The sequence below is a fragment of the Fragaria vesca genome, linkage group LG5 (assembly GCF_000184155.1).
Source record: "Fragaria vesca subsp. vesca linkage group LG5, FraVesHawaii_1.0, whole genome shotgun sequence".
In the NCBI taxonomy this organism is placed as follows: Eukaryota; Viridiplantae; Streptophyta; class Magnoliopsida; order Rosales; family Rosaceae; genus Fragaria; species Fragaria vesca.
The window spans coordinates 5,433,544-5,448,615 of record NC_020495.1 but is presented as its reverse complement, the minus strand read 5'-3'; the positions used below and the strand labels follow the sequence as shown (position 1 = coordinate 5,448,615).

Sequence of the window (15,072 nt, the reverse complement as noted above, 5' to 3'; positions counted from 1 at the left end):
CAGACACATATGGCTAGCTAGCATTTTCTATACATACTCTCTCATATATTCATATTTATATTCACCGAAAATCCCATTTTCGGTAACTCTCTCTCAGAGAAATAAAAGCGTCAAAATTAATTGACGTCAAAACTCCAACAAAAGGAAATGTTCAATCATGAACCATAGCATGCATATTATTTCAAATAAGAGTCCACTCACAAATTAGGCCTAAGCCTGATGTCGATCTGGGGTCTCGTCTGCTCGAGCCTCCTCACGTCCTGTTCCAAATATAATATTAATTCCCAACCAAATAATCCAATATTTAATCAAAATAGGCAAAATTACCCGAGAGCCATAATTACGCTCATCATTGCCTAACTTCGATATTCTTACATCGGAACGATCCGAACTTAAATATCAAACTCAACAGTCGTAAATACAACCTCTCCAAAATACGACTTAAATCCTACGGCCGGATTCTACATTAATTACCCGCCAAAAATACCACACTTTGGAAATTCACAAACCTATCCAAATCTCCTCCCAAAATTCCATAAATCACACCAATATACTCCTCTTAATATTCCACATTTAAAACCATAAAAATCTCCTAACCGGCGGCGGCGCCGCCGGCGGCTCCGCCGGCAGCGGCGGCCGGCGACCAACTCCGGCGACCTGCAAATGCTACCAAATTTTAACAGAATCTTCCTCTCAATCTCCTCTACAACTTTCATGACCAACACATCACCCAATTCCAAGCCTAACTAGGCTAATCGAACGAAAATAACTTAAAAGCCTAGAAATTTCAACTCCACATTTCTCCTTACCTAGCTCAAGAGGGAGGGAGCTGCTTGGAGGGGTTGTTGTACGGGAGGAGGGCTACAAAACCGTACCAAGCTTGCCCGGATTGGTGGCCGGAGGAGGAAGTTCCGGCGAAGGGAAGTTCGGGATAGCCTTTGCTTTCGGGCGGCACCGCTCTCTCACGGCGGCGCTAGGGGGGCTGCTACCGGCCTAGAATGGAAGCTGGGAGGGAGACCGACCGAACGGGACCGGTCCGGCGGCGAACGGAGGCCGGACGGCGGCGGGAGGGCGGCCGGAAATTCTTCTGGGTGTAGAGAGGGGAAAACCGGGTGGGAGGAGAGAAAATCGGGAGAGAGGAAGAAGAGAAAAAAGGTTTTGGGCCTCACCCCAACCCAGTCCACAACACTTAACCCAAACTTCCAAAAATAAAAACACCCCGAAAAATAATACCCGAATAAAAATTACCTTTTACTAGCTAAAATTTACCATTTTTACCGTCGTCGTATTTTCCTCATACGAATTATCCTCCGCACATAATCGTCCCCGAAACCCCTCTAGGGACCAATTAAACTATTTACTCAATGATCGGGACGGTAAAATTCTTATTATAAACACGCTAGTAAATAAGGTAAAAATATAAGGGTCGAGATGTGACATATGGTCTCCATGATCGAATTCATACCCTAAAAGAATCTTTGCGTAAAGTTGTTGCATACTTGCATAATCACAGTTGGAAGACTAATCTTCTATTGAAGGCACACGAATCTAAAGGCCTCTTAAACTTGTTGACCACAAGTTGGTGGGAGCTGATCCTCGAACTCTAGATATAGGGGTTCCACACTAACCAACCTTATATCTAAATATAATTTTCACCTCATCATCATCTTCATAATAACTTAGTTAATCTAAATTAGGTTATGGTTAGAAAACTAACATGGTGGAACTAGAAGTCTTAAAATATACATTTTACCTACCGATAATTGCATAAATTCTAATGATTACGTAAAGTGGATAACTAGAGACGTTTAGTCAACTAATTTATCCAACTATGATAATATATTGAGAAAATGCCAATTTAATATTAATTTTAGCTCCTCATCGCCCATTTTAATGAATATTTTTTTTAAGAACCCATTTGAATATAAGGTAACTTATTTTATACCCAAACGCACAAATCTTTACTTAAAGTCTTAACAAACATTATTAATTTATGACTATTTTGCCCTCACCTTTTAAAGATGCATAGAGAGAGAAAATGGGAGAGAGAGAAAACTTGGCTGGAACCTCACTGGTCACCGGATTCTGGTATTCGGTTGCCGGATTTTTTCCGATCGCTGGATTTTTTCACCGGATTCTCGTCGTCGGACTTTTTCCGGTCACTGATTGCCAGAAAAATATATTACAGCACAGAAAAACGAAGAAGATAGAAGAAGAAGGCAATTCCCAACTGTTTATGTACAATCCTGGATGAGGTTGCAGAAGCTGATTGCGTGTTCGTCGAATGATAGACTATCCTCTTGTTGACCTGTAATAACAAAGATGACCGGGGGCTTTCGGTCTTTCCTCCTCCGAAGGTTAAGTCAGTATTTGGTGGTTGAATGTAATTACTAAGGGTAGTTAATCATACCTGACAAGCTGGTGGCTGGGCCATATTTATGGCCCAGAGTGGGTTCTCTTTACTTGAAAACCGATGTGGGACAACTGCCTTTGCTGTTACATAAAACACCCAACTCCCTTATGCCTTCTGAAACCGTTCCCGGCCCAATGCTGCCACCGAGGTAGGGCCCGGCCCACCCGATTTATGGGCGGGAACCTCGGGGCGACCTCGGTTGTGGTGGAATGCCTGCTGGTTTACGGGCTTAGGAGATTGTTTTATGCACAACTGACTACAAGTCCCCTCAAGTTCCCGTTCAAGACACATCTTGAGTAGGGACTTGCTAAAATAAGCCTGTAGACCAGTGGTTTTCAAGTGGGTCCCGCCCATAGTCCCCCTAAGTCCGGACTCATGATGTGGGTTGAACGGGTGTTACATTTTCATGGGCAAAGGTAGCGAGCCCTTTCCATATCCTATGTTACTACTCGAGTGACGGGGTGTTAATGCCATACGTGGTTTATCAAGCCACTTTCTCCGTTTTTAAACGGATGATATTGAACTTATGCCTTTTGAACTTATGCCTTTCGGTCGAATGAATATATCTTGGTAACACACAGCCGAGATGGGTCTTTTACTTGGTATGATGATCTCGGTGACTCTCACCCGAGATAAGTCTGGCACTGATTCTTACGATCTCGGTGACTCGCACCCGAGATGGGTCTTATATTAGATCTTACGATCTCGGTGGGTCTCACCCGAGATGAGTCTTATATTGGGTGGTACGATCTCGGTGACTCATCCGAGATGGGTCTTATATTGGGTCTTACGATCTTGGTGACTCTCACCCGAGATGGGTCTTTCCTTTTGAAGTTTGTGCATTGCTGTGGCAGGTGCATTAAATGCATGTTCGTTAGATGTCGTGATATTCTTAGGGATAACTGCCAAACAATTAATGCACATCACTTCGTTCTTTCCTTCTTCAAGAAGCTACGGCGGTTAAGCCACGTGGCACCATCCTACGGTTTGACCGAATGGCTAGGGGGGCCTCATTTTTGTTTACTGGTTTTTTAATGCGTCGGTTCGTGGACCGAGGTGACTGCTCTCTGCCTCTGTATAAACTCTTCCCCCCTTTTTTGTCTTCACTCATTCTCACTCCATTCTCAGTTTGGTCGCTCTCTGTTTTTCCCTCTCTCTGCGTTCTGTTTGCTTTCTCTGGTTTCTCTACTGCCTTCTTTCGGTTCTCTGCCTGCTCCACGTGTCAAGACCCACCCCGAATTTCACCTTGAAACCCGAAGTAAATCCTGCGGGGACCACCTCCAAGGAAAGTTTAACGAAAAATTCGGCATAACCTCCTTTGAAAATGGACAACCCTTCCTAATAATACCTGCATACACTTCAAAAGAATCCATTTATAATCCTCTACTCCTGGAGCCTTCGTGCTCCCTAAATCACAACACCACCCAAAATTTACTAATCTAAACAAATCTCATATCCAACCATTTATAGGTTCAGAGCAACTCTAACAGGAAGAAAGGAAACAAAATAAATTAACAAGCGGAAGCTATATGATGACTATGCCACATCTCCAGGTACGCCCGACCTCAACTAAGCTAACCTGCAAGCTGGGCATTTTTAAAACGAAGGGCCCAGGGGAAAACATTTGAAACACGTTAGAGTGAGTGGACAAAAACATAAATTTAATGAAAATATTTATGCTTTCCCAATTACATTTCCATAGAAAATATGATGCATGCGACAGCTCAAAAACGCTCAACACAAAAACTGGCAATTTCATGACTAGCTCCGGCCAGTCTCCAAAGCTCAAAAATATACAGCCTCTCAGGCTAAAATAAAATATGTATGTATTACACTCGTCATATCCCTTGTATGAATTTTCTTGAAACAACCAAGACAAATAGAAAATTCACACAAGGCTACGACGCTTCCGTCTAACGCTCACGTCGCACCATAATAGAATTTTTACCTCAGTATGGTGGAAAAGCACGTATAGCTAGCTAGCATTCCTTCATATACATATTATTCTCATAATCATCCAAATATGGATATATATATACATACTCACCGAAAATCTCATTTTCGGTAACTCTTCAAAAATAATAAAAATCGCCAATTGCAAAAGAAGCAATAAATATATGGCTACACCGAAAATCTCATTTCCGGTAACTTTCCAAATAGCGAAGTTAACAAAATAAAATAAGAGCATTTACTTCCAAAAATAACTTCGCGAAAATAAACAATTCCACAAATTGATATTCAATAAAATCATTCATTTAAAATGAAATCACCGCATGCTTATAATTTAAAACGAACATCCACTCACAACTTTAGGCCTAAGCCTGACGTCAATCCGAGGTCTCTCCAATTCGAGCCTCCTCATGTCCTGTTCCAAATAATTATTAAGCCTCCAAACTAGGATAAAACTTTTATAAAATTTCTGAAATAAAATGGAGCCTATAATTTCATCTCTCTTGCCCAACTTCTCCATTTTTAATCTAGCAAGACTCACATCACTCCGCACTTACCGAAAACCATAATTTAACTTTTTTAGACTTTAAACCTGCTAAACCAACTGCCGAAATTCCAATTTAACAACCACCACAAACCTTAACCAATGAAAAATCCCAAACCTTATCAAAACTCGTCCAAAAATTCCAAATTATACTTCATTAAACTTCTCTCATGAAAATAAACCCAAAAACATGAAAAAAACTGCCCCTAAGGGGCGGCAACGCCGGCTGCCTGATAGGAGCACAAAGTGTGACGTTCTTAATATGTTTATACCCTTTATTTACCCTTTGTTAACTCCTATTTAGTTGTTTTAGCTTTATATTTGTGTTTAGTGTAGAATAATTGCTTAATTTAGAAATATGTAGTTTTTAGTATTAGAATACATAGTATTTTCGAATTTGAATAATTTGGTGTTGAAATTGTGCTGAGTGTTGGAAACCCTTGTTTACTCAGGATTCCTGTCTTGATCAAGATTCCATCTTTCCTCGAAGCCTAGTCCATGAAGGAGAGGTCCAAACCAAGTCCAATATGGAGAAGAAGATCTAAATTCGGCAGAATTTCAAGAATATCCAAGCCCTTGAAAATCCGGATTAAATCGGGAGAATTCCTGTGCACGTCTGTCAACTTCAACAGACTCTCCAGGACAGCTCACAATGAATCAGAAAACGTGCCAGATATGGATAGAATGCTACAGGAGTCTAGTTTCCAAATCAATTGGAATCACCTCAATATCTATTTTCTAGAGGGAGTTATGACGCAATCATCAGACGGAGGTCATTCTGCCGAAAGGGAGAAAAACTAGGAATCCTAAACCAATTTGGTTTAGGCTTTGTGGCCGACTTCTCTAGGGTTTTTCCTCTATATAAAGCACGACTTCAAGGACAGAAGATCATCATCAACCCGTGCAAATAACACCAAAGCCTTTGCCGAAACTCCATCAACCTCCAAACACCACAATCCGATCCCACCTTCAGCATTCGTCCAAAGCACGTAGCCTAGGACTCCGCGCACTCGAAGAATAGAACAAGTAGGGATATTTTGAGAGTGTATTTCATCTTCTATTTTCGGATTGCTATGTGTTTGTTCTTGTTTTTGTTTGCTTTAGGTATTTGCTTAAGTATGTTTCGATTCTTGTCTATGAGATAGAAGTATTTTTGAGCCATGTTATGAATTAAAGTTTACAATTTATAATCAATGATTTGAGGTTTTATGCCGTGAGTTTTATGTCTAAATACTTTAAGATTTTCGGTGCTATATTCCATTATCATGTGTAGTTGATACAAGTAGTTGATATTGCATGTGTTAATCATCCAAAGTTCGACTTTGATACACGTAGTTGATAAGTTGCGTTGTCTTTGTTTTTCACCGATTTTCTACCTATGTTTGATTTGGACTTGTGCTTAAACACATCAAATTCTTTATGTGATACGTAATTGCATGATTAGTTTATGTGTGTGACCAATAAGTAGAGCATGTAGCCGAGCTTGTTGTGTCGCGATGTTGAATGAAACCCGTAGTCTAATTCTAAGTTGGTCTATGTCATAGGAACCACGTAGGAACTTATGCGCATATCAAATTTAGGTTGTATATTTGCTCACGGTGTAGACTTAAATGAGATTAGAAATCGTCTTCTTTATTCTTGCATGGTTGTTTGGTTGAGTTTGCATGAATGTTGGTTGATCACATGTATATATGTATAGAAGTAATTTAGGATTTATTATTAATATTGTTCCGAAATCATAAAACCTTTAAACCTATATGCTTATTTCGATACTTACATTAGATTAGATGGATCTACCTTGTAGTTGGATCCCCGGTTTAGAACGATCCCTGCTTGCTTTATACTACGATTGATTTGTTGACAGGGTTAATTGATGCGTGTGCAAATACGTCTTATCACTGCCCCGCCGGCGGCGGCGGCCGGCAGCCGGATTCCGGCGAACCCCAATGCTTCTCAAAATTTAGCACAACACTCCTCTCAACACACACAACAACTTCCTTAACTAACACAAAGTCCATTTCTAAGGCTAACTAGGGTAATCGAACCAAAACTTCCATAAATCCCTAAAAACTTCAATTATACATTTCTCCATAACAACAACGAATTAGACTAATTCCTTTTGAGCGAATACTTACCTTGATGAGGGCTACAAGATGAGCCAAAGATTCTGACCTATGGCGGCCGGAGGTGGGGTTTCCGGCGAAAAGCTTCCCGGCGGGTTTTCCTCCTCTCCGGCAGGTTACAGGCTCAGGCCCTAGACCGGGGAGGGAGAGGAGGTGGCGGGGGTCCGAACAGGGGTGGTCCGGTGGTCCCTGGCGGCCGAACGGCGGCGGACAGAGCTGCTGCAAGCCGGCGGGTCGGGGACGGGTCGGGGACAGCTCGGGGGAGAGGGAGAGAGTCCGGGAGAGGGAGAAAAGAAAATGGGTTGGGTTTTCCAACCGGTTCCACCATCCCAAATCATTTAAACCCAACATCAAAATAACACCACAAAATAAATACCCCAATAAAAATTACCTTTTACTAGCTAAAATTACCATTTTTACCGTCGTCACTTTTTTCTCCTACTAATAAATCCTCCGAAATAATCGTCCCTTAAAACCCCTCTAGGGATCAATTACACTATAACTTCATTGACGGAGACGGTGAAATTCTTATTATAATCAAGCTAGTAAATAAGGTAAAAATTTAAGGGTCGGGATGTGACACCGCGTCCTGTCGCTGTGACGCTGTCGGTCCCTACGATTGCGAGGTGTTTCCGGACCTCTGAGTTTCCGGCGTTGCTACTGCGTCGAAAATCTGGTAAAGTTTTTGCGCTATGCTTTTCCTTCGTTCTGCTGCACTTTAGCGTGGGCCTCTGCTTGTACCTCTGTTTTTCTTCTCTGCGTTGTGTTGCTTTTGCAATGGTTGGGTAAAAACTGGGGATTTTGGGATTCTAGGGCTTTCTGAGTTTAGGCTGTGTTAAGTTGTGAATTTTGCGCTTGCTCCCGGTGGCGCATACTAATAGATCTTAGGGTTTGTTATACTAGGGCAGATGGATTCCTGAAGTACAACCGACTTAAGTGGGGCTAGAACATCCTCTCGACCGATTGTGGATGACGACGAGAGGATGGAGGAGTACATTAGTCGATTGTCCCGCCCGGGTGAATCGTCTTCGACTACGCATGAGTTACCACATGGCATACCCGCCCGGGAAGTGAATTGGTCAGACGGAGTTTTTCACGGTGTCCCGATGACCAACGTCATTAACTCGGCTAGACGATATATCTTGGAGGATGGCAATGTGTGCGACGAGCCAGAGAGCAGCATGACCCCGGCCGAGATAGAACAATTCCGTGAAAACTGGGGTATCCCTCCAACGATTACACTTCGCGGCCTTTACGAGGGCGAGTTGGCATGCTGTCCGAGAGACGGTTTCGTTGCCGTGCAGAACACATGTTTAGGAACGGTTTCTCTCTCCCGTTCCCTTAGTGCGTACAGTGCCAGCTGAGCATGCTTCAGCTAGCTCCCGGGCAGATTCTCCCCAATCAATGGCGTCAGTTGTTGTCCCTTTGCTGAATGTATTACTTGTCCTATGAGATTTCCTACTATTAACGAGTTCCGAGCCCTCTACCGCCACTCGTACTCGAAAAAACAGAACTATGGCGGGTGTGTTTCATTTGCCGCTCGGGACTACTTGCCTCCCGTTACCGATCTCCCAACATTTATGAATAACAATTGGCGTTCAAAGGTCGTGTTTACCGGTGGTCGATGGCAAAGAAACTATCCAACATACGTTGTGCCCAACCGGTTTAGATATATCCGGGATCAATCCTTCTCGCTGTTAGAGATCGAGAAGCGACGCATTGGGTGGATATTTGCAGCCTGGGCCTCGGACGAGGATTGAAGCTTGTACAACCTGACCCGATGGGCTGTCTTAGTTCACTGTGAACTCGGCCGTATGCCTGGTGGGGTTCCAAATTAGTTTCGCTCGTTTCCTATTCTCTCATTGCTTTGGCTTTTTGTTACTCTTGGTTCCTAAGATCTTGACTGTTGACTTTACTTTTAGCTAAAGTGCCTAGGCGAAAACACCGTCCCTCACACCCGCGCGACATGGATTCTGGTATAGACTTGCTGAGTGACCTACTAGAGGTGGGGAAAGTTGCCGCTCGCACCGAAGTGAACGTCGAGGACTCTGCCGTCCTCCTCTCGGAGGACCCGGTGCTCCTGGAGATTCCCGATGAAGTGTATGGGAGGCCATCTTCTAACATAGAGGCCCCCGGGAGGACCGGGAATGTTGTCAACGTCAACTTAGGCAAAAAGAGGAAGAAGCAGCTGTCCAAGAAGTCGAGGTCTCTGAGAGACGACGCTGTGACTTTGACTGGCGTGAGTGTGTCTGGAGTTTCCCCGCCCCTGAAGAAGCAGAAGTTGGCAGGCTCCTCGGCCGGTAACTTGGTGTCCTTGAGCACTCTCGCTCCTGCTCTTCCCAAGAAAAAAAAGACTCCTATCCGACAGATACTGGATGAGTACAGGTGCGCTGATGAAAAGTTCGTCCGCATCATGGTGGGCGATCTGAAGGGCGTGGAGTTGGATCGTATCAAGTTCGGGTCCAACACTCCTCAGCAGAACCGGCAATACTCCTGGGAGGCGATGATGAAGGTAGGCTTCTCCTGTTTTACGCCAACATACTATCCGGGACGCTGTACTTAACTTATTTTACTCTTGCAGGCTCTTTTTGCCGTCTATGCCATTGATGTCAGCGAGGACTCCAACAGGATCAAGGAGCGCTTACCTAGCCTTAACGACCAGATTAGCTACCTCCGGGCCAAGTAGAAGAAGATGGAGAAAAACTTGGAGGCCGAGAAGAAGGAGAAGTTCTCGTTGGCTGACAAGTTTGCCAAACTCAGCCTTCATACCAAGGATTTGGAGAGAAAAGCTGAACGGGTGGCTACTTTGGAGTGTGATATAGACGCGCTTCAACGGGAGAATGCAAAGCTACGGGATAAACTGAAGGAAAGGGACGACTAGATTGCTAATCTGCAAAATCTACAAGGCCAGATTCCCGCCCAGGGCGAGCTTACTGTAGCCAAATTCAAGGAGTCGGATGAGCTGAAGGTTATGCTCAAGGCTGCCCGGGAGAGTGGCATCACCGAGAAGTTCGGCGTCTGGAGCCGCCTTGAGTATCTAGACAAGGCCAAGATGACTGCCGATTTGCTCGCTGCCCGGGAGGCCAAGGAGAGGAAGGCCAAGTCCAAGGCAGTTGTTGAGAAAGAGCCTGAGGCAGGCGAGCTGTCCGAGAAGGTTGCTGAGAAGGGCGTTGACGGTAACGACAAATTGGCCGAGGCGTCCGGGAATGAGGAAGAGGACCCTGGCGAGGCATAAGTTGTCATTTGCCGTTTTTCCTTTTTTTTTTTTTTGAAAGACAATGGCCTCATGCCTTATAATACCCATTGGTTGTATACGCTCGACGTCTTGGGTTTTAATATATTATGCGTTATCCCATTTTATTGCTTGCTTCTTGTGTTATATAATTTGTATTGTGCCTATCCCGCTCAGGGTTACTGGGAAGTTCAATAACTTATGCCCCTCGGGGGATTACCTATCATTAGAATTTGAATTCAACTTCCCATTCTTGTATTAAATCTTTCGAAACGAATGGAGGCATCCTTCGGGACTTGTTGTTCTCTTGGAGGGAGCAACAACACTTACAAATATACATTTTACAAAAATGTAAAATGGGTCTCGTCCCCCTTCAGACTGGGTAGAATTTCAGGGGCTTCGTATTCCACGAGTGCCCGGTGACTATCCCATCCTGATCTTGGAGAAAAAAAGTTGCTGGGCCGACCTCCTCAATGATCTCGTACGGTCCTTCCCAAGTTGGGTCCAGGGCCGCCGTCTTGGTCATGATTTTCTTTATTACCCAGTCCCCTTATCCCAACGTCCGGGTCATGACTTTACTATTGTAATGGCATGCAACTCGCTGCTTATAGACTTGGTTGTGCAAGTCTGCTCTCTCCCTCCTTTCCTCAATAAGATCAATATTCAACCAGAGGCCTTCCTCGTTGGTGGTGGCATCGAAGTTCTCGACCCTTCTCGATGGTATCAACGTTTCGACTGGCAAGACAGCCTCTCTGCCAAAAGCCATGCGGCGTCTCTCCCGTTGCTTCAGTTGTCGTGGTCTTGATTGCCCATAATACCTCTGGCAACTTCTGTGCCCACATACCCTTTGCGTCGTCTAACTTCTTCTTCATAAGCTTCTTAATGATTTTGTTAACTGCCTCCACCTGACCATTAGTTTGTGGGTGTGCCACCGACGCGAAAACCATCTTAGTGCCCATGTCTTTCGTGAACTCGATCAGATGGTTGTTGTTAAATTGTGTTCCATTGTCCGTGACTATTGTCTTCGGGACCCCGATTTTGTAATATATATTCTTCATCAGGAAATTCTTTACGCACTAGGTGGTTATCTTCCTTAAGGGCTCTGCCTCCACCCACTTCGTGTAGTAGTCAATGGCCACTATTACGTACTTGAACTGCCCGGGCGCCGTTAGCAGTATCCCAATGAGATCAAGGCCCCACTGTGCAAAAGGCCAGGGTGACAATAATATTGATAGAGCAATAGAAGGGGAATGTATCCCGTTAGCGTGCAAATGGCATTTACGGCATCTCGCCGACATCTTATTTGCCATGGCGCCCATGTTGGGCCAGAAGAACCCTGTGCGGAGTGCCTTATGCGTAAATGACCGGGATCCAGAGTGATTCCCACACACCCATTCATGGATTTCTCCCGTGATCACTTCTCCTTCCTCCTCTATCACACACTTGAGGTTTGGGAAACTGTAATCTCAGCAGTATAGCTTCCCGCCCATGAGTGTGTACCTTGCACATCTCGATTGTAATTTTCGTGTTTGCTGCCTGTCCTCCGGGCGCACCCCCTCCTTCATGAACACGATTATGGGGTCCATCCACGTAGGCTCTCCGAGTCCCGCCTCGATCATGAATATCTCCGAGATTGTTTTACTGATACTCGGTTTTCCTAGCACCTCAATCCTTGCCTTCTTTCTGCCTTTCCCAAGCTCTCCGGTGGCTAGCCGGGCGAGGGCATCTGCATTACTGTTTTCCTTACGGGGCATGTGAGAGAGAGAGGCCGACTTGAAACGCAGCATGAAGGCTTTTGATAGCGCTTGGTAAGAGTGTAACTGAGGCTCTTTAGCTTCAAAGCTCCCATTGACTTGATTTACAACCAACTGTGAATCACTAAACACTTCCACTCTCTCCACACCGATGTCTCGGGTGAGTTGCAATCCCCCAATTAAGGCTTCGTACTCTGCCGCATTGTTTGATGTCTTGAACTGAAATTCCAGGGCGTACTTGTGTTTAAATCCATCGGGGGTCTCCAATATTATTCCCGCCCCGCTTTCATTTCTCGTCACCGAGCCATCAATAAAAAGCTTCCAAAGTGGCGTCGGTGGCTCCTCAATGTGTGCCTTCACGGCCGGCCCAGGATCACTTTCCTCCCGTTTGACCTTGGACGATTCTCCCACCACTTCCATGGGCGTGAACTCGGCTGATTGCCCCATTACTTTCATGGGCGTGAGCTCGAATATAAAGTCGACCGCTGCTTGGCCTTTGATAGCCACTCTTGGCCGGTAATGGATATCAAATTCTCCCAACTCAATGGCCCATTTTACTAGCCTCCCACTGATCTCTGGTTTTTGCATGATCTGCCTCTGGAGGTGGTTGGTATAAAGGGTTATCGAGTGTGCTTGGAAATAGTGTCTGAGCCTTCTAGAGGTTACGATAAGTGTCAAGGCTAATTTCTCGACGTCCGGGTACCTGCTCTCGGGCGGTATGAATCCTTTCCCGGTGTAGAACACTGCATGCTCGATGTCGGACTCCTTTCTTATGAGCACTGAGCTGACCGCTAACTGCGATGCCGCAATGTATAAGAAAAGCATCTCGCTCGGGATCGGTTTTGACAAAACCAGCGCGGATGTGAGGTATGCCTTTATCTGTTTGAATGCCTCTTCCTGCTCGGTTCCCCACATTATCTCCTTACACCACTGCTCTTTCAACAGCCGAAAGAAAGGGGCACACTTATCTGTGAGTAGTGACACGAATCTGGCAAGGGCGACGATCTTCCCGGCCAACGAACTCACTTCATTCCTTTCCTTGGGTCTTTCCATGTCCAAAATGGCTTGAATCTTTTTCGGGTTGGCTTCTATCCCCCTCCTGCTAATTACATGTCCCAGGAACTTCCCTTTGATCACTTCGAATATGCACTTTTAAGGGTTCAACCTCATCTCGTACCTCAGTTGACCTTGAAGACTTTCTCCAGATGCCCCACATGCTCCTCGACCATTATACTTTTGACCAGCATGTTATCGACATATACCTCCATAATCTTCCCGAGGTACTCGGCGAACATGACATTCATCAGCTGCTGGTAGGTGACTCCCGCGTTCTTCAGTCCGAAAACCATTACTTTATAGCAATATAGGCCCTTGTCAATCGTGAAGGTCGTGTGCTCCTCATCCATGAAGCTCAACAATTAAAATCCGGACGTTGAGTCCACCAACTGGTCTATGCGTGGGAGCGGGAAGCTATCATTTGGGCACGCCCTGTTGAGATTTGAATAGTCGACGCACATCCTCCATTGTCTTGTTGACTTTTTTGGAGCCATGACCACATTGGCTTGCCACTGGGGGTATCTAACCTCCCTTATGAACCTGATGTCCATCAATTTTTGCACTTCCCCCCTCATTGCTTCATACTTCTCCGGTTTAAACGTTCTTCGCTTTTGCCGCACGAGAGGGAATCCTTTCTGGATTCCAAGCTGGTGTGTTACTATTCCACTTGATATCCTGGGCATCTCCTTATACGTTCAAGTGAATGCTCCACTGTTTCTCTTCAAGAAGTCTACAAGGGCCGTTCGCACACCGGGTGCCTGCCCCGACCCGATGGTCACCTGCCGATCCGGGAACTCATCTGAAACTGACACCACTTCTGTTTCCTCCGCTGGTCCCGGACGCTCCTCATCCGAGTCGGTATCATCTTTGGGATCTATGTAAGGATCCAAGGGGGATGTTGCGGCCTGACTGGCCGATAGAACCTCTGACATTTTCCTCCCGTTGTCTATCGCACAACAACTCCTTGACGCCCCTTGATCTCCCTGGATCGTAATGATTCCCGTTGGGGTTGGGAGCTTCATCATCAACATGTGACTAGCAACAAACGACTTTAGTTTCCACAATACCGGCCTTCCCAAGATCCCGTTGTAGGACGACTTACAATCCACAACGATAAATTCTATTATCGCTCGGGCAACGCCCTCTCGGCCTTCCATGCTTACTCCAAAGCTGTCTGAACTGAGGGGCTAAACAACATCGCCCGAGAAGCTGATCAACGGCTCATGGTCTTGCATCAACTTGTTACTTCCTCAATGCAGTCATTTCCAGGCATTCCTGAATAACACGTTGACTGAGGCTCCTATATCAACGAGGATCTTCTTCGTGATATAGTGATCGAGCTGCAATGTTATTAGGAACGTATCCTCGTGCTGCCTTATTCCCTCATCTTCCTCTTCTAAGAAGGTAACAGACCTCTAACCGGTGGGTACCTGCTGGTTATTGCTACTTCCAAAGGCGAAGATTTCCCAGCCATCCTTCTTTCCCGTACATTGCTTTTTTGCCTTGTTGCTCCTGTCATCTATACAGGACCCGCCATGGATGGTGTTGATCGTCCCATATACCTCAATGGCCCCTACGTGCCTTGGCCCAGGCACATACTGCTGCAGTTTTCCTTCCTTCACCCGTCTCTCTACAGCTGTTAATGTTATGGCTTACTTCCCCGTGATACCCACAAAATTTTTCAGTGTCTTCCTTGGTGAGACGAGATGCGGGAAACTTCCGGGCCAGGGGAGGCGGAATGACAGATTTATTCTCGTTCCATATCGCCTTGTAAGTGGCGTTGAGCGCTGAGAAATGCTCCTTGGCGGTTGGCGCCGCCCTCGCGTTCCCGGTATCCTGGTAGGGTCCTTTCGCCTTCCCTTGCGCGTTATACTGCATCCATGCCTTTCCCCTCCTCCTTTCCTTGTGCCTTTTTCCTATTGAGTACGTGTCCAGCTCTCGTTCTCCCTTCTAGGCTCCGACCTCCTGGATTGCTTGCACCAGGGACTCGCCCGTCTCTC

General features: G+C 45.5%; 1 protein-coding gene across 1 annotated transcript; it reads right to left on the bottom strand.

Annotated features, from left to right (window-relative positions):
* Nucleotides 1-11,728: 11,728 nt before the first annotated feature.
* On the bottom strand, nt 11,729-13,069 carry LOC101306143. The gene has a single exon (XM_004300952.1). The coding sequence runs from the start codon at nt 13,067-13,069 to the stop codon at nt 11,729-11,731; it is 1,341 nt and encodes a 446-aa protein (XP_004301000.1).
* Between the last annotated feature and the right edge of the window lie 2,003 nt (nt 13,070-15,072).

Bases quoted from the DNA above. Each gene is read 5' to 3' on its own strand.
- LOC101306143 (XM_004300952.1), bottom strand. From the start codon at position 13,069: ATGGAAAGACCCAAGGAAAGGAATGAAGTGAGTTCGTTGGCCGGGAAG.